The 20,476-nt window shown below is 26.0% G+C and overlaps 2 protein-coding genes and 2 long non-coding RNA genes across 4 annotated transcripts; 2 read left to right on the forward strand and 2 right to left on the reverse strand.

Annotated features, from left to right (window-relative positions):
• Positions 1-2,312: 2,312 nt before the first annotated feature.
• Positions 2,313-3,477, reverse strand: LOC122859684. The gene is made up of 3 exons (XR_006374378.1): positions 3,279-3,477; positions 3,129-3,178; positions 2,313-2,421 (listed from the first exon to the last, which is right to left on the reverse strand). It is a non-coding gene; the product is annotated as an uncharacterized LOC122859684 (long non-coding RNA).
• Positions 3,478-4,145: 668 nt separating this feature from the next.
• On the reverse strand, positions 4,146-9,165 carry LOC122859692 (large proline-rich protein BAG6). The gene is made up of 6 exons (XM_044163380.1): positions 8,926-9,165; positions 8,673-8,770; positions 8,407-8,524; positions 5,483-8,319; positions 5,295-5,405; positions 4,146-5,218 (listed from the first exon to the last, which is right to left on the reverse strand). Exons 2-6 carry the CDS (start codon positions 8,733-8,735, stop codon positions 4,796-4,798), a joined length of 3,552 nt encoding a protein of 1,183 aa, XP_044019315.1. The 5' UTR covers positions 8,736-8,770; positions 8,926-9,165; the 3' UTR covers positions 4,146-4,795.
• Positions 9,166-9,279: 114 nt separating this feature from the next.
• LOC122859714 lies at positions 9,280-10,143 on the forward strand. The gene is made up of 3 exons (XR_006374379.1): positions 9,280-9,507; positions 9,564-9,698; positions 10,027-10,143. It is a non-coding gene; the product is annotated as an uncharacterized LOC122859714 (long non-coding RNA).
• Positions 10,144-13,293: 3,150 nt separating this feature from the next.
• Positions 13,294-20,451, forward strand: LOC122859703 (insulin-like growth factor-binding protein complex acid labile subunit). Its single transcript, XM_044163391.1, has 8 exons — positions 13,294-14,657; positions 15,680-15,848; positions 16,160-16,293; positions 16,361-16,622; positions 16,726-16,998; positions 17,070-17,315; positions 17,398-17,599; positions 18,459-20,451. The coding sequence occupies exons 1-8, from the start codon at positions 13,987-13,989 to the stop codon at positions 18,674-18,676; spliced, it is 2,175 nt and encodes a 724-aa protein (XP_044019326.1). The 5' UTR covers positions 13,294-13,986; the 3' UTR covers positions 18,677-20,451.
• Positions 20,452-20,476: the final 25 nt, after the last annotated feature.

Consider the following 20,476-nt stretch of genomic DNA (forward strand, 5'->3'; position numbering starts at 1 on the left):
AAAAAAAAAAAAAGAAAAGTGTATACATATATACTTATAATAAAAAAAAAAAAAAAAAAAACTTAAAGCCACCATCTCGGAACCGCTCCTCACTGATTTCCTTCTCTAAATATGGCCGCCTCTTTTCTTCCTTCCTTTAGTCGTTCAAAACCAAGTATTTTCCTTCAAATTCTCTCTTCACCATCCCCCTCTTGTATAACCACCCATAACCGCCCCTGCTTGCCCCAAGGTTCTACTTGATTGCCAAGGCATCTTAACCTCGGCATTCATTGAGTCCGCACGGACTAAATATCTATAAAATTTTCATATAAAACATTGCACCACTTGCTCAACCTATAAGAACATGCTATTTTTAAAAATAACCAACAAGCATACGTTGGAAAATTTTTATCACGCCCAGATAAAATAAAGAGGCGTAACACTTGTAAAAAACACCAATCATATTACAAATAATACTATATTTAACCAATTGAATTCAAACTCATTCATAAAATTTTATATCATCGAGTCCGCGTGGACTTTTAAATCTATATATCTCTTGTATATATATATTTTAGAGCTTTATATGTACGCGAGGATAGTTACATAGGCACCAAAGTACCAAGGACTCGGTATATACTCGGCAAAGCCTCAGGGGTAACAGCGCGGCAAAAGAAAAACAATATATACATATATATATATTTTAACTGAAAAAATATCTATAAAAATTGCGACAGAGAGAGAAAACGAATAAAGAAAAAAAATAAATTCGAACGTTTCCGTGGCACGAACTTCAAACCAACCAACCGGCACATCATTCGCCACTATATATATATTTATTTATTTATTATATATATATATATATACCATGAGCATCATCGACAATTCAAACGTGTAACCACCCCCTCCTGCCACACGACGTCCGGCCAATTAATACCCCAAGTACGCGCTCGTCCACTAAAGTTTGCCTCCAGTTAAACGCCAGCCACAACTGTACCATACATCTGCGAAAAATTTTATGTCTATACTTTTTTTTTTTTTTCTAATTATTTTTATTATTATTGTTATTATTATAACCTGCTCCAGACTCTTAAAAAATATATGTACATCTTTAGCCGAAGCTTTTGGAGTTGTTATGTATTTTCCAATGGGTGAGAGCTTTTTCACTCCATATGTTGTGTTCTTGTTTATTTTATATATATATATTATTTTTTATTATATACTTAATCATCATCATCATCTTGTTTTAATTTTATTTTTTATTTTCATTTACCCTCATTCAATCATCATTTTTTTAATTCTTCATTTTAATACAACTTAAGGCTTCATGTTAATTTGCCACATGACCCCCACGAATTAATAATTTAAAAGATATTTAAACAATAAAAAAAAAAAAAAACATCACGCAAGCTACAAAATTAACGGTTAAGTTGTCAACGGAATTTAAAATGAAAATGCGGGTGGATTCATCAGTTATTATATGAGAATATGACGAAGCCGGAAAATGTCAATCCTCAGCTTGTATATGTATATTTAAAATGTATATATGGATGTAGTTAATGTTATACTTTAATGAAAGCTAAGTTGGCGTATTCGCGGATGAGTTAACACCGTCAGGTGCCAATTATATACTGGGTGTGGGCGTAGTTGTGAATCTTCTTGGAATTTATAGTTAACATAGTCTTTCCACTTTCAGTTGTAGCCATCAACCTCGGGGAATATATACACCAACACATATATTTAATACTTGACTTTCTCAAAGAGTTAACAAACGACATTGCTAATAGACTCTGCCAAATATGAAATTATGTTCATATGAAAATTACCAAGTTAAATTTATATATGAATATATCTACGCGTAGAAAATTTATAAATATTATATAGCTGATACAGTTGAAATTTATTTATAAAAATAATATAATATAAATATTTTTATCATTGGTATGTCTCGCCAGTTGGACGCCAATATTGACCGCTATATATATACACTATAATAATAATTGTCGGTTGACGAATTATTTGTTTTGGCATAATGCCAGAGCATTTTATTGCCAGTTCGTTTATGTTAAAATTTACTGTGAAATCGACGAACGTTTACATATTAACTATCGTATATGCATCACAAATAATAATTGCTGATGGTTTTTATTTATATATATATGTATATATACACAGACCCGCATGTGCACATGCAAAAAAGGTTTGTTATGCCGATGAATTACAAAATATATATATAAATGCTACTGGTTTTGAATTTTCAATGTAAATGAAAAGAGATAAAGCGTCAAGTAGATATATGTATAATTAAATTTAAATATTATTTTTACCTTTTATCAGTGTCATTTAGCAAATGGAAGCTTGTGTTTAAATGCTGGATATAAAGATGTTCCATGATGTTACCAGATTCTCTCTGATATTTTTAAAGCCAAATATTTATGAAAACTGTTGATAAAAATTAACATTAAATAGTATTTATTATTTTTAATTAATTGTAGATGTATATTTAAAAAAATATAATTAACATGATTAAAGTTACATTTAAAAAAAAATAAATAAATAATAGGATGTTTTAGAGTGCATTTAATTCAACTTAGATGATCCAGGCTAATTTAATTGATTCATCAAGTTATTTAATAACTTATATTATTTATTGTCAATATATAAAATCATGACAAGGTCAAGATACTGATTACGATATTGTTTAAGTAGCTAAATTTATTCTACTTATTAAATGAGTAATCAACATTTCATTTGACATCAACAAAGTATGTCTGTAATTAATTGTTATGTTTGATTTTTTGTATCTAGTGTCAAACAATACAAAGAAATAGTTTAAACTAGTTTTTAAAAAAGTCCTGAATTGGGCTTTTAGACAATGATATGTTTAAAATCAATTTATATATACATTGTTGATATGTATAAAACACTAATGTGAGTATTGATATGACGTCATTTCATAATCATACACACACACATGTGCAATCAGGGCACTGCCAAAACCACAATGATAAAATAAAAAAAAACAATTATTATCAATTTAAAAATTAATAATAATTGATAATAATAATCATGTAATGCATCCTATATTCATGTTGATTATTTTTTTTCTTGATAAATCATATTAAAAATAAAATAAAAATGGTACATACCCATTTGAGTGAGACAGAAGAGACACAGATTTTTACCAGCTAATAAAATTCTAAAAAATAATAAAACAATGCAGTTTAATTATTAATAAAGAAATTAACATTATAATAGATCAAATAAATTTGATAAAAATAAAATAGTAAATACATTACGTGAAAACAGGATACCGGCATCAACGACAGACCAAAAAATAATCAAGTAATTAACTCAAATATTCAAATATTTATATTGAAACGTAATCTTGATAGTTTAAACTTTTAGATGAGACGTGTATTTTTAATTGATTGACATTATTTATTAATTACAAAACAACAATAATAACAGAGCAGCCTAGAGACGCAAATTCCCTCCAAAAACCGTTTAATAAAAATGGCGTAGCAAATTAATTTTTTTTTTTTATTTTTTTTTCGCGACATTAATGCTGTACTTGACAAAAAAATGAACTGAATTTAATCCCGCGAATATTTAAATTAATTCATCAAATTTAAAGAAAAGTAATTAAATCATAAAGATAAAGTTAAAAAAAAAAAAACAAAAATTAATAGTTGTGATATAATAAATTATTAAATAAAATAACTATTGATATTATTGCAATAATTAAGTGAAATTTGTACTTGGCAATAAAATTATTTATTGTTAAATTATACACTGAATTAAAGTGGTATAATTATTATCACTAAAATACATAATAATGTAATAATTTGCTTAAAAATAATATATTGATTTTATATAATAAAAAGAAAATTAATAAATACATAAAATAATATATTATATTAAAAAATAAAAAATAAGTTTTAATTGAGTAGGAAAGTAATAAGTGAATTGAAAACAGCAAAGTAAAAGACAGGTGGATTTTAACTCTCTCTCTTTTTTTTTCTCTTTCCATTAGTGGGGTTGAATTTTTTATTATTTTTCTTTCCCTTAATGAACGATCAACCCCATAAATTTTTCGCTTCCACGCCCAATTACTTGATTCTTTTTTATTTTTTTTTATTTTCTATTTTTTATCCACTCGCAGACTCATCGACAGACGAGTTCTTCTCCATCTAATCGACTGAATATATTATACAAAATAAAAAGAAATTCTTTTTTTCATTTTTTTTTATTCAATTTCTTTTATTTATTTTTTTTATTTCACGCTCGTTGAAATCTATTATACTCAATGCTCTCACTCTCTCTCTCTTTCTCTTTTTTTCCACCGAATTATAAATGCCAATTAATTAATATTATTTTTCATTTATTATTATTACTTTTCTCTCAATATTTTATATACGGTTATACAGTGGATTCGATTAAACTACCACGTGCTTTAACACCTCTGTTTTCATATCTAAATAAAATTAATAAAAAAAAAAAAAGTATAATTGTAATTTAAAAAACCATTAATTTACACAGAAGAAACTTATACAATTTTAATTTTGATAAACAGTTTATATTATTTTAATTTACACGTACAAATGCAGAATTACTTTTTTTTTTTTTTTGTTTAATTTTTCTTAAGATTTTCCGGTACATTGAAATTATTTTTTACGTGTCAATAAAATTAAAAAAAAAAAAAAAAAAGAAAAATTTGTTTAATTGTTGATGTGTTTATCAACGTTTAATTAATAATAGAAAGATTAATTGATAGAGAGGAATAGTATAAGTAAGAGATAAATAATAGTATCATCTATTGTTGTGATGATCTATCTGATTCAGTAAATAATCTTGATGCATTTGGAAAACGTAGAGAATCTGGAAAATCAGATGTTTGAAATCTTCTTGGATTTAAGCATTCTCTAATTGCTTGTCCAAATGCACGTCTAACTGTTGGATCAGCAGCAACAGCACTTGCTGCACCATCAACTTGTTCAATACCAGCACGTTCAACACTATCTCTAACTAAACGTTCCATTGATGTTGGCACTGGTGAATTATTTGATGTTGTATTTGTTAATAATGTTGGTTTTTGTTGTTCAACAAGTTTACGTCTTTTTGTTGGCATTGTTGATAAATATGCATCACTTAAATTTGTAACACTTTCACCAGTAATACCAAGTTGTAATTGTCTACGTTGTCTTGAACCATCACGAGCAATTATTGGCACCCATTCCTATTTAATTTATAAATTAATAATAATATATAATATTTTATTTAATTAATAATAATAAAAATAAAAATATATTTACTGGTAAAAGTTGTTCATGGCCTGGGAATGTTGTAGGTACATCTTCACCATCTTCTAATGCCAAAGGATCATTTTCTGGTTGTTCACTTGATGCAGCATCAATTTCCATCGGCTAAAAAATTATTTTTATAACAAATTTTATTAAACAACAACATAAATAGATAGTTTTTTTTTAAATTATTTATTTACCTCTAGCTCTTGTTGTGCTGATGATTGATTGAGAGATGATGTTGATAATGTTTGTTGTGCTGTATTAAAAACTGTAGTTGGAGTAGCAGTTTCTTTGTAACGTAATTTAACAACTGCTGCTATTGAATCATCTGTTGTAACTGGAATGTTTTGAGCAAAACGACAAAACCATTCAACAACAGTACCAATAATCCATTGACGAAAAGTTTCATGTGTACCTCTTGACATGTTAGCCGCAAATCTTGCAATAACTCTGTCAAAACCAGATTGTCCTCTTAAAGAAAAACGTATGAGTCTTGTCATATCAACAGCAAGTGTACGAATAGCAGCAACAATACCAGAAAATGATTCTTCATTGAGAATTGAACGTACAATACCCTCACCACGATCAGCAATAAGTTGATTTATTGTAAAACATAAATCAATAGGTCGCATATTATTATCAAATGCTTCTTCATTTTCAAATGTACTTTCTAAATTTGGTATTAATTCATCAATAAATAATTTAACAATTTGTCTTTCATAATTTGTTGGTGATGGAATAGCTCCACGTAATAATTGTCTCAATGAACGACCAAAATCTTCAGTCAATGGTGCATTACTACCATTTAATATTCTAAACCAATCACCAATTGATAGTTTTGATAATAAAGTATAAATTAATTGAATAATACTTCTTCTACGTGTACCTCCACGTGCACTTCCAATATTAATTCCACGACTTAATAAAAATCTATTAAGTGGAATTGGACGAGATGTACGATTTGATGTTCTTGCTGCTTCATTAATAGCCTCAGCCAATGGTCGATCACGAAGACTAGATGCATTAATAACTTGTACACCTGCAACTGTTGCAAATCTTGGTGTTATACCACCAAGACCACCAAGACCACCAAGACCACTAATACTACCAATACTACCAATACCAGCTATACCAGTTATACCACCACTACCATTACCAGGACCAAATCTAATTGTACCAGCTTGTAATGGTGTTGTATTATCATTTGTTGAAAATGCATTTTGTCCAGTTTGAGTTGATGTTGTTGTATTATTTTGTGCTTGTTGTCCACGACGTAAATGTGGTGAATTACATGGTAAAAATGGATCAAATTCTAAACTTTGAGCAACATTAACACCAAGTGCTTGTGCATGTTGATGAAATACATGTGTTCTTGGTGTTGTACGTGTTTGAGTTGATGTTGTTGGATGTGTATCAGTATTTGCTCTTGATTGTGATGTTTGTCCTGGTGGTGATTCATTATTACCAAGTGCAACAGTCACTGTACGATGTAATAAACCAATTGTTGGTGTTGAATTATTTGATGTTGTTGAATTTGCTTGATTTGTTGATGTTGGTGTTGATGTTGAAGTAGCTAAAGCAGTACTACCTTGTGCCATAGAACCAGCAATAGCTTGTATTAAAGTACGTATCATATCAGGTGATGGTGCACCACTCCATGGAAATGAATCTAATCCAGCACCACCAATAGTAGTTCTTCCACCACTACCACCATTGTTATTATTATTATTATTATTATTTCCATTAGCATTTGCATTATTATTTGATGTATTTGTACTATTATTATCATTATTATTATTATTATTATTATTGTTGTTATTGTTGTTGTTGTTGTTGTTATTATTTCCTGTTGATGTACCAGTTGTTTGGCCTTGACCATTAGTTGAATAACTCCATACACGTGGTGCTTGTGGTCCCATTTCCATGACAACTTCAACATTACTTGGAAAATTAAATAGTGAACCAAAACCATTGTCTGATTGATTTTGACCAGATGTTGCTTGTTGTTCTTGTTGTTGTGTATTTTCTGATTGTGTTTCTCCTGCTTCATCTGATTCTGGTGTTGGTGAAAATGTTCGTGGTGGTACAGTTGAACCAGTTGATTCACGTGATGGACCATTATTACTACCATCTTCACTATCAGCATTACTACTGTCACTTTGTCCATGAAGACTAATATGTGCTTCAACTTGTATTGGCATACCAGCTTGAATAATTGTTGATGATGGAATCATCGTTGGACGACAACGTACTGTTCTTGGTGGTGGTTGTTGCATATCAACACTCATATCACTTAATGCATGTTGTGCATGTGATAAAAAGTGAAAACATTCAGTAACACCATCAATAATACGTTGATTTTGTTCAGCAGTTGTATCAGATTGTGTTGTTGAACTACCTGAACCATCTGATGTTAATAAAATTCTTTCTCTTATATATGGACTAAGACGATCTTGAGTTGTTAATAATTTTTCTAATAATTCAGCTAATTGACGTGGAACAAGACCTTCATTGTCATTTTCAGTTGTAGATTCATTGCTAGTACTTGCAGCTGGTTGTTCAGCATTATCTTCTCGTTGTTCTTCCTGTGGTGGTGGTGTTGTTGTTGTTGTATTAGTTGTTGTTGTTGTTGTTGCAGTTGATGATGTAGTTTCAGTATCAACTGTTGATGTTGTTTGTTCACTTTCAGCTGTTGTATTTTCATCAGTAGTATTTGATGGTGTATCTGCATTATCCATACCATCAATAACACGATTTGCTTGATTCAACATATGACGTACAATAGCCAAATGTGAATTTGCTGATGAACTACTCAATTGTGGTATTGGCCAATCATTTGATTCCAGTACGTCAGCTGGTATTGATACAGAACCAACATACAGAGGATTTCCAAATTGAGCTTGACGATATTGTATTCTTGGTGATGACATAAAATCTCCACCACTTCGATTATCATTTTGACTTGAACTACTGCTTCGTTGGGTAGTTGATGGTGGTGCTCGTTGTACCAAGTGTATAACCTTTCCATTGACATCTTTAAAACCAATTAAAATCAATATATTATAATACAACATTACATATTATTATTATATTATTAAATATAAATAAATGCTATTGTTACCATATTCACTAAGACGTTTGTCATCTTGAAGAACTCTCCCACAGTAAATTAGTCTTTGTAAATCAACAGGAATATCAACTGTTCCTGTGATATGTTCTTTAAAATCTTTGACAGTAATCTACAATTAAAAGCAACAATAATTATTAAAAATTTAATCAAAAAATCAGCATTGTTACAGGAAAATTATGTGGTACATATCAATGCGTATAATTTTAGAAACAAAAAAATCAATACGAGGTTATTAACAAATGTATTTGATAACTTACGTCGTCTTCCAATGTAAATGCATGATTTTGTGAGTCCAAAGTTTTAACCGTGACATCAATCATCTTGTATATTTTACGTTAAACAAATCAAGATAATTCTGTAAATAATAAAATTTAATTAATTATAATAATGTAAATATTTAAAAAATTATGTTAAAATTTTAATCAACACAAGAAAATGGCTATCGTCATCATCTATCGTGAAGATTGTACTATATATGCTTCAAGCTGACGTATGTATATCGACTCTTACTATAATTTCAAGTTTCAACTTCAGTGAATCCAATGCTGAGAATTAAATATTTATCAAAAAACTAAATGTTAATTATGCTTTTTAATACAATAAAAAATCTAATACTTTTGTCTATTCAAGTTTAACCATAATAATTGATTTTTCGAACACTATTATGATGATTTTTGGAAAAATTTATTCACAAAAGAGACAAGCATTTATTATTTTTTTTTTTTTAACAATTATTACTAGAATAAAACTAGAATTTTATGTTGCCTTGCCAACTTGATGGTTTAAAATTTACTAAAGATTTTTTTGAACTGGATGCTGCTGCCAACTATCGTCATTTACAGAAACTAAAAATTATTTTCATGTAAATAAAGCATTTTTTTTTTTATAGAATTTTATTTTTGTTCATTTGAATTTTATATATTTATTTACTATTATATTATTTAGGATAAATAGTTGTTGTTATATTTCGACATTTTTTTTTTGTAATTAGCTTTTATAAAAATGACTTGTATATTGTTGTTGAACTCTTTTTGGTTGGCAAGACATGTCCAGGCAGTTCCAGGCTTTGTTTATATTATCATCTAAACAAAGGTAAATATTTTTTATACATAAATGCCAAATATTTATTTTATTTATACTATTTGCAGATTAGATGATGAATGAGTTTGATTTATTAATTGTCATACAGAGACAAATGATGTAATCATCAACATGTCCTGCTGATTGATACAGAAACAATGCATGTCAAGATGCATCTTGTTTACATCAATCATCTTCAAAAGGTAATGATTAACTTGAAATATAAATTTTAAATTCATCTTAATTATTTATACTCGTAAAAATTAAAAACAATTGAACGTTATTTTAATTGACTTAGCCAAACCTTTCAAAAGAAAAATAAATAATTATGAAAATCATATGTAACAGTGGGTTTTAGATACCCTTAGATGCATAATATTTTTTTCATTAATTTATAATTGATTAATATAAAAATGAGGATATATAAAACAAGTGAAAAAAAGACATCTACAATTTGCAAATAATATAAACAATTTAATATGTCAGATAAGAATTTTAATGGATCATTAGTTAGAGGGATTTTTTATGCAGGAAGTGTGGCGCGTCCTGGTGTACCATGTCCCGTCAAATGTAACGGACTGGCGTCTGCATAAAAAATAAAAAACAATCCAACAAATCAACTTGAATTTATATATAAATAATAACAGTCCGTAAAAAAAAGCCATAATCGCAAGACAGTTATTATATTTTTTATTTCGCTTATTTACAATTTGATATTGCTAAAACAAAATAACAAAAAAAATCATGTTAAATTCATCATTTAATCATTAGAACATTCCAATAAATTTGATCGATAATAGCTTCCATCAATATAGATTTAAATTTACCATAAATGTCAGGATTTTTATCAGCTTTTTTACCTATTAATTAAGTTAAATTATCAATTTTATTGATCATCAAAATTAACACTTGAATTAACTAAAAATGAAATTTATAAAAAATAAATAATGTTGATGATAAAATAAAAGAAATAAACTTGAAATAAAAAGAAAAATAAGTATACCAGGAGCACGCCTCTTCATAATGATGTAGCTGTCTCGATTTAGCTTGGATTTTCTTGTTAGTCGTCTACTTTGTGTTAGGGTCGTCGTGGATTTTATTTTATATATTTTTTTTTATCACATAGCACGACTCTCAGGCTCCTGCATGTCCACAACAGTTCCGGTATGCAACTAAACTTTTAAAATTAATTCCTACATAAATAAATATATTTTATAACTTTTAAACTTGATAAAAAATTATATATATATCATTTTTTTTTTTTATAAAACAAAAAAGTAATAATAAATAAAATAAATATAAGCTCGTTGTGGGAGAGATACGTCATGGACAAGTAACATGTTAGATTTAAAAATGAATTTTATATTTGTATGTTTTATTTTTTATTTTTTAAATTATAATTATATACGTTGTCTCCAGGAGGTCTTCATTTAAATGACATTATTATTTTGTCCATGTGAACATATTGTAAATTTCTCATATGAAAAGAAAAAAAACATTTAATTTATTTTTTATTTTATTATACAGTTAATGATCGTTCATGAGTCATTAAAAATCCATGAGGCGCCCATTCACTTGTATATACATTGGCGCCAGGCTGCATTCTCGCGTTTATTTTTTAATTTTTAAATTTTATTATTTTTATATGCCGCATTATATTATTCGTCTTTTGATAAATTTTATAATTAATTTTAACTAATTATTTTTTGTACCAAGCATGTTGCATGATCATGATTATATTCATGCAAATTATGAATATTTTTCAAGTACAATTATCACATGATTAATCTAAGCTAAACAATCATAAAAATACGGTATTTTAATAGTCATTTTTACTATTAATTTAGAGCTTAATATAATTGAGATTTTGGTTTTTTTTTTTACAATTTATTTAGTTGTTTTGAGGTACTATTATTGAATGTAAAATGAATTCATTAATATGAATGATTTAATTAATTTATAAAAAAATTATAACATAACAATAATAATTTTATGTTAATGTTTTTTAGTACATAGGTATTTTTATTAAATAAATAAATAATAATAATAGCGTTGGTGTTATTTGAACAGATAAAAAGAGCGCGGGTTTGCTCAACTTTTGACCTCTGTTCAACCGCATGTCTCGACATATGCAAAATAAAATATATTTGATTAATAACCACTTTAAGGAATTTATAATATTCACCTAGTATTTTTTATGTATATTTTTTTCATACACCCACATAATCTAAAATATCTTTTTACGTATCATATTGGTATGTAGTTTATTTTTGAATTTTAAATTCCACAATATCAAAAATAAAATTCAAAAAAAAAAATAAAAACCAGCATCATCTTAAATTCAATTTTATTTATATAATTTCTTTTTAAAATTAATTAAATTTGATTTTCAATTGACTCATTTGTTTTTCTATAAATTCGAATTCTAAATTTTTTAATTATTATCATTTTTATTTGCAAAAAAAAAACATACATCAAATTTTTTATTTTTTTAAGAAATAAAAAAATTTTTTTATATAAAAAAAACGCTAAAAAATACCGTCGAAAGTCCGTAGAAACAGTTCGATGTCCGGGCTCGGAATGTCCAGCAGTAGGTGGGGCGTATACAATTTAAGAAAATAAAATATATAAATCTTTTAAATCTTTCTTTGTCCTCATTTAATTCGTGTTCAAAAAATTCGAAAAAAAAAAATTAAAAAAAAACTAAGCGCCTCCGAGCAAATTTGATACTTGAAAATTTCCACGTTGTATAAATAAATAATAAATAAATATAAATAATAATAATAACAATGATTATATATAATACAAATCAAAGATACAACGACACTTAAAATTTTGGGGTGTACGACATTGGAATGTCGTTTCGACGCCTAACTGACGCACACAATTCGTTTCTTGCTGTAGCATTTTTGCACCTTTAAAACAATTTAAAATATTTAATTTTATTTAATTTATTTATTTATCTTTATTTATCATCAATTTGTTCCTCATTGGTTACACTTACAAAGTCTCTATCTAAATTAGAAATTCATTTAGGCTTCTTATGTTTTTTCTATCAATATATAAAATTAATTTTTAAAAATGATTACTGTCTCTTTCATTTAATGTCAATTAAATATTAAATTCGAAAAAATTATATTAACTGCATTTGAAAAAAAAATGTATGAATAAACTAGTAGGAATATACGTCGTATTTGTCAATCGGGTCACGATTAACCCAATTAACCCGATGAAGCCCTTTACAAGTTGTCCGAGTTACGACTTTATGTATAATAAATTTAAATGAAAAAAATAAAATACCAATAAAAATATATATTAATTGAATTTTTTATTTAATAAATAATTTAATTATTTATGGGATTTTAAGGTCATCAATTGTGCAGTTTATTAAGCTAGCTAGTTATCAAGATATGAATGAAAAAAATTTATTTTTTATATTGTATATAAATTTACTCTTGACCTAGCTCACAAAGAAAAAATTAAAAAAAAAAAAATTTATTTACGTAATTATATAGTTAATTGCCTTCTCGATAATATATACCTTTTTTTTTTTTTTTTTATTTTACAAGTGTGTTTAGTAATTACTCGATTATGTTTAAATAAAAAAAAAAATATAATAAATCATCAAATGGATTAATGATAAAATTGTACATTTCATCCTACACATAATTATTTATTTATAATCAAAGTGTAATAAAAAAAAAAAAAAAATAACAAGTACCCGGTTTAGTTTATTACAATGTAGTTGTGAGAGAGATCGAGGTTCTTCTGGCTATAAGTAAGTCCCACACTGACTATCATGACTTAATGTCGTTGGTGCATTCGTGGCGCCAGGAGTTTAACTCAACATATTGCGCACGTGATAAATTAAAAATATTAAAATTTTAATTATCATTTTTACTAGTAATTCAAAAATATAATTCAATGTGACTCTATATTTTTCTTATAAATTAAATAATATTATTAAATATTAAAAAATTTTGAAAAATTAAAATTGACAGTGATCTCGAGTTATTAGATTTAGATATATTGGATTGAATATAAATTGAAAAAAAAAAAAAAATTTACAAATAATTGTTGATAGAAAAAAAGAGAGAGATAGTAAAAAAAAAAAAAAAAAAAAAAGTTAAGGAATCCCGGGTAAAGCGAGGAGAGACAATTTGAGATCAGGCCAAGGGGTCAGGACGTCAGGAGGGTTGAGAGAAAAAAAAATATATCTACTATCTTTCTCTCTTGTTTAATTCGATACGCGATTAATGTGGGGTGGGGTGTATTGCTTATGGAGGGAGGACAAGTTTATATACAAGCTACTGGTCACAGTGATTGATTGTCGCGTGGTATAAAGTGTGTGAGACAAAAAAAAATAAATAAATAAAATAAAAAAAATAAAGATATATATATATATAAAGAACGAAAGAGTTGAATTTATAATCTTTCAAGTTTTTATACATATATATAAAATTTGTCGGCGGTTTGCGGGGGGTTGCGCGCATGGTCCGTCTGTATATTATTGCGGATGGGGTATTCGGTGTTTGGATGGTGATTAGAATAGTCGTGGCATTGCGTTCAAAGAGTCTGGTGATAAACGCTGCTATGTCTGGTTTAATATATACATTACTCGGTCTTGCAGCAAGCTCGAGTCTTCATTGTGCTGTTAGACGTGAAATAAGTCCATGTACATGTAGACAAGAAGAATTTTCAAGTCCAGTTATTATTAATCCTGTAACAGTAACACCATCAAGTGATCCTGTTAATATTAGTGGTATCAGTGGTATTGTTACAAATTCTAATACTGAAATACCTGGTGTTGGTGGTGGTGGAGGTGGTGGAGGAGGTGGAGGTGGTAGTAGTAGTAGTAATAGTAATAGTGGTAGTAATAATAGTGGTAGTAATTTTAGTAATAATAATAGTGGTAGTTCAAGTGGTAGTGATGGTGTTGTTAACAATTATAATCAACATGGTCATGGTGAAAGAATTGAAGTTGTTTGTGAAAGAATGGAATCATTTGGACAAGTTGCTGATGCACTCAGGGGTAAATTTACTGCTGAACAACAGATAACCCTTAGAGTATCACATTCACAACTAAGGGATATATCAAGACATGATTTTAAAGATTTAAGAATGTCCATTACGAGACTTGAACTTAATCATGATCAGCTTGGGTATGTTTATATATTGTTTTTATTTTTTATTTATTATTTTGTTTATTGTGTCAAAAGTTTATCATATATATTTTTTTTTAAATTTATTATGATCATCCTGACGTGATAATGTTTTTTTTTCTCTGCCATTTTCTTGGGTCAATGCGTTTTTTTTTTCTCATTATTATTACAAATATGCTTAGCTAATCATTTCATTTTTAATTAAAAGAAAAAAAAAATAATACTAAGTTTTGATAACAAAGTTTGAGTGATGTAGGTAACGCCTCAATTGCCTGACCATTTAGGTCTGACCAAACAGTGCCTTTAACCACTTGATTAAATAACGTAAATATTTTTTTTATGTATGTATTTTTTTCTTGAGCTTTTTAAAGCTTTTAATACATTGTCGTTATTGAATTTGATCAAGTGTTTTAATTTTTTTTTCTTATCATTGATAAATACATATTAAATAAAAAAAAAAGAGATAATAAAATAATAATTGGAAAAATAATAAATTTCGAGAGATTGTTTGGTTTACATGACATTTTATTAGATATCCAATTATTTGGTAATTTTAAAATTGTCTCATTTAAATTAACCAATTATTTATTAAATTTAAATAATTTTTTATGAAAAAAAAAATATTCAAATTACTTTTTTTTAAGTTTTTAAATAATTAAAAATAAAAAAATTCATTTACACATTAAATCACAATGTCATGATTTATCTCTCTTTTGAAATGATATGACATGAGGTCACATCACATTATTTAAAATAATAATTAAATAAAAAATAAAAAATAATAATTTAAAAACAATTATTTCCGATAAAATAAATACCATTTCGATAATTTTTTTATTGCAAAAAACTAAAATATAAATATTTTTTTTTTTTTCTAATCAAATGATTGAGTAAAAAAAAAAAAAAAGAGGAAGAATCATATTTACACATGAAAAATAAATTTAAAAAAAAAAATTTGTTTAGTCTATAATTTAATGATAAATAAATGATGTGTTAATAATTTTGTTATTTAAAAATTACAGTAATGTTGATGGTGAAGTATTTGCCGGTTTGGGTCGTACTCAATACTTGAGTCTTGCTGATAATGAAGTACCATCAATACCACGACATATATTATCACATTTATCATTATTACGAACACTTGATTTAAGCAGAAATAGAATTGGTCGTATTGATTCTGATGATTTTAAGGTATTAAATATAAATTATATTATTTATTTAATAATATTATCGATGAATAAATTAGCCTTATTCATTCATATATTTTTATTTGAATAAATCATTTGTCATTAATCAATGTATAGTGCAACGTGAATGACACGTGACAGGCAATTTAAATGCACAATCATTGGTGTCATTCAATAATTTCATTATCATTATTTATTTATTTTCCATGAAATTCATTGAAATTGTCTGTATATTATATTTTATCATTTCATTGACCTTTTCTAAATAATTAAATGATTAATTAAATTAAATATTATTTGTTTATTTGTTTTCAGTATAATCCAACATTACAGCATTTATTAATGGCTGGTAATTTGATATCAGAAATGATACCTGGTTCACTTCCTCCACTTGTTAAACATTTACATGTTGGCAGAAATAATTTAAATTCATTAAATCGTACACTACGGTATGTTTTTCTAAATAATATTTAGATAAAAATTAAATAGAAATTTAATAATTATTATTAATTTCAGTGATTTAAATCAACTTGAATGGTTATTTATCAACTCAAATGAATTAACATCATTGGATGGTGAACTACCAGCATCTGGACATAATTTAAAAATGCTATATGCTGCTGACAATGAATTGACTCATTTACCAGTTGAATTTCGTCAATTACATAGATTAGAAACTTTATTTCTTCAACATAATAAAATTCATAGTCTTGATGGTACACTACAAAAAGCTAAAAGACTTAAATTTCTTGAATTATCATATAATAAACTTCAAGAAGTTAGTACAACATATTGTTTATTTATTAATTATATTAATATTATTTAATTATTTTTAATTAAAAGTTTTTTAATATATTGTTTTTTTTTTTTTAAATAAATAGTTAACTGAAGAAGATTTTATTGATGCAGAAATGCTTGAAGATCTTGAGTTAGGTCATAATTCACTTAAATCATTAGGCGGTGGTACAAGTGCTGGTGGTGATGGTAATGGTAGTAATAGTGCCTTGTGGCCATTAAGATCACTCAAGTGTCTTAATTTGACACATAATGAACTCAGTGAATTTTCATTTGCCTCATTACGTGGACTAAAAGAACTACGTTTACTTGATCTTTCAAGTAATCAAATTGCCAGATTATTTCGTGGACCAATTGAGGTATTTTTTAAAATAATTAAACATAAATATTTTTTAATTTATATATTTAATTATATAATTATTATTTATAGAATCTTGTGGAAATTGAAGGTGAAGAAACACCTGGTGCAAGTATTCAAGATATGAGATTACAACACAATGAACTTAGAACACTTGAAGGATCATTATTTGTTGGCATGCGTGAATTACAAAGACTTAATTTAAGTTATAATGCACTTGGTCCAACAATTGGCCCTCAAGATTTACGAGGTCTAGAGGGTCTTCGGGTTCTTGATTTATCTCATAATAAGCTAACAACACTTGAAGATACTTCAGAGGTACTTGAATGTATTTTATTTTTTGTATTTATCATTTTATTAATTTTTTAAAAATAATAGCTATTGTTTTTTTAAATTTTAGACAGGATTACCAGCACTTGAAGAATTAAATGCTTCACATAATCGACTAGTGACACTTTCAGAAAGAGATTTTCGTGGTTTTCCAGTTCTTTGTTGGGCTGATGTCAGTACAAATGAGATTAGATCATTAACACCAGAATTAGTTGCTAATACTCATTGTACAATTCACGGTGTTCCAGATGTTTTACGAATTTATTTACAAGGTATATATTTTATTATTTTACATTTTAACATTAATAATTTAAAAAAAAAAAAATGAATAAATATATTAACAGCAATAATCTTATTTGTGTCATGAATCATGATTGATTGAAAAGAAAAACAAAAAAGGTCATAAAGTATTGTGGTCAAGTGAACTGGCGCCAGTGATTAATGATTATGTTGTAATGATACTCAAAGTTGGAGTGTAAACATAGAGACAAACGAGTACTAGTCGCGACTGACTTGAATTATTACATTAATTAAATACAATCATTGGTTATACGCATTGAAAATGATAATATATTTATATGGCGCCATAAACAATTCATTCAAATTTTAAACACGCAATTTTTCCTTCTCATCATCATCATAATATTAAATAATAATAAATATAATATTTATTATTTATTATAAATTTATTTTATAATACATTTATTTCATTCAAGCGGAGTTTAACCTCGTGGATAAGAAATGGGGTTGCAAAATGTTATTATATATTTTTTTTTTCATCAACTTGTTGCTCAATTATATTATAATAATAATATCTAAACTTTATCATATTTTTCTATCAAGTGTTTACAATTCATTCAAGTTGCTCAAGTAATCTTGATTGCTGTTAAGCCAACAAGATACTGGGTTTTTCCAAAGTTTTTATTATTTAATTATTTCAAGTGTTTAAAGTACACAAAAGTTACAAAAACAATTTCGAATTTACAAAAAAAAATTCTAAAATATTTGCTGATAAAATATTTAATCAAATCGCTGATTCTAATCATACTATTTTATTATTTTTCTAAATAATAAATAACTTGACTGTCTAGACGTAGTAATAATGAATAAAAAATTTAATAATAATTACAGATAATCCAGTTTTGTGTGATGCTGGATTGGCTGATTTAACAGTTGCATTGGAAGTAAATCATGCAAAGGTTTACGGGGTTGCAAATAATTGTCCAACAACAATTAAACCACCGACTGAAATAACATCAGCTCTGCCTCCATTGCCACCAACATTTTTCATTGCAACAGCAGCTGCAGCATCTGGTGGTAATGTATCATTTGCTGCAACTCTTGAATAATATTTACAAAATAAAATAAAATTAATAAAAAAAATACAAAAAATAAAACTGTTACATAATCGTAATTATTAATAATTAATAAATATATTTAAGATAAATAAAAGAATGAGCAAAGAAAAAAATTATAAACTGCAGATCAAGCTGCAATGGACAATAGGTACCAATGAAAAAAAATAAATGAATAATATATTTGCTTGACGTATTATACAAATTGCATTGATATCTGAGCTAAGAAATTTAATAGTTAATATTATTATTGTTATTATTATTAATTATTAATTATTATTGACACCAAAATCATTATTAATATTGTTATCATCATCATCATTATTTTTTTAAAATCATGTAGGCATGATTGTTTCTATTGTAAATAGTTTTCATTTATTTTCTTTTTTTTTATATATTTTTGAACTTAAACTGCGATATATACCAAACGTTTAAACAATTATTTAAATCTTTAATAAAATCATCTATCTAACAGCATTTAAAAACGTTAATAATAATTTGTCCAATAAATAATATCAATTAGATATAAATATATATATTTTTTTGTTTTTCAAAAAGAAAAAGTAAAAAAAAAAAAAAAGTAAATTTTATCATTTAAAAATAATAATAATTATCAATAATTAAAATTAATAATTAAAATATTTTTTGTTCAATAAAAAAAACAAAGTGTTTTTAATAAAAATTGTAAAATAAAAACAATAAAATAAATCTTATTTTTTATAGATGTAATAAAATTGTATTTGAGATTTATTTAAAAAAAAAAAATTAATTAAATACAACGAATATAGATTATTCGTAAATAATTAATAAAAAATAAAAAAATAATTGATTTTTTAAAATAATAAATAACTTGTGTAATAAAAAATATTATACTGTTGATTCAGTTTTTAAATTCTTCGACTGAATGGAATATTAAAAGGTCAAAAAAGTAAATAAAAAAAAAATCAGTTAAATCAAAACTGATTAATTGATAGTGGGCGATTGGTTGATCTTTCATTGACACTTGTCAATGATGAAAAAGAAAAAACATATATTAATATTATCATCAAGGAATGCATACGTAATTTTATATTAAATTTTTATTATTTTATTGAAAATTAAATTGACCACAAAATAACTTTGTAAATTGATCAATGATAAATCAATGTAGTCATTCATTAAATTTATTAGAAATAATATAACTTGATCTACAGTCCAAGTTCACTTGGACATCAACTGATCAATGATTAAATAAATAAGTTAATATTAAAAAATAAAATTAAACTATTAAAATGATCAAATTATCATATTTAAAAATCACAATTAATATTGAATCAACTTCATATGTGCATAAATTAATATCAAATTCATTTGATGAAAATAATATAATTTAAAATTAAAATAATAATATTCATGTATGAATTAAATTTGTCCTGTTATTTCTAGCTGTTAAGTAATTTATCAATGCTGTGATTTGCAGTTTTTAATTTTTAATTCAGTCATGGATAATATATATATTTATAGTTAAATTATATTAAATATTATAAGCAAAATAGACGTTTCCTGACTATGAAAAAAGGTAAGGAAAATATACAATGAGGACAAAAATTATTGCAACAAATGACAATGTTATATTTTAATAAGAATTTCATAGTTAATTTAATCATAATTCTAAATAATAAAAATTAATCCAAAATGTGTCTAAAATGAAAAAAAAAAAAATGAATTATAACAAAATATAATATTAAATATTTTAATTTTTATTATTAATAAAGGCTTTACTCTTCTAATAATGTGTTAATTTATTTTTATTTT

The sequence above is a fragment of the Aphidius gifuensis genome, linkage group LG1 (genome assembly GCF_014905175.1).
Source record: "Aphidius gifuensis isolate YNYX2018 linkage group LG1, ASM1490517v1, whole genome shotgun sequence".
In the NCBI taxonomy this organism is placed as follows: domain Eukaryota; kingdom Metazoa; phylum Arthropoda; class Insecta; order Hymenoptera; family Braconidae; genus Aphidius; species Aphidius gifuensis.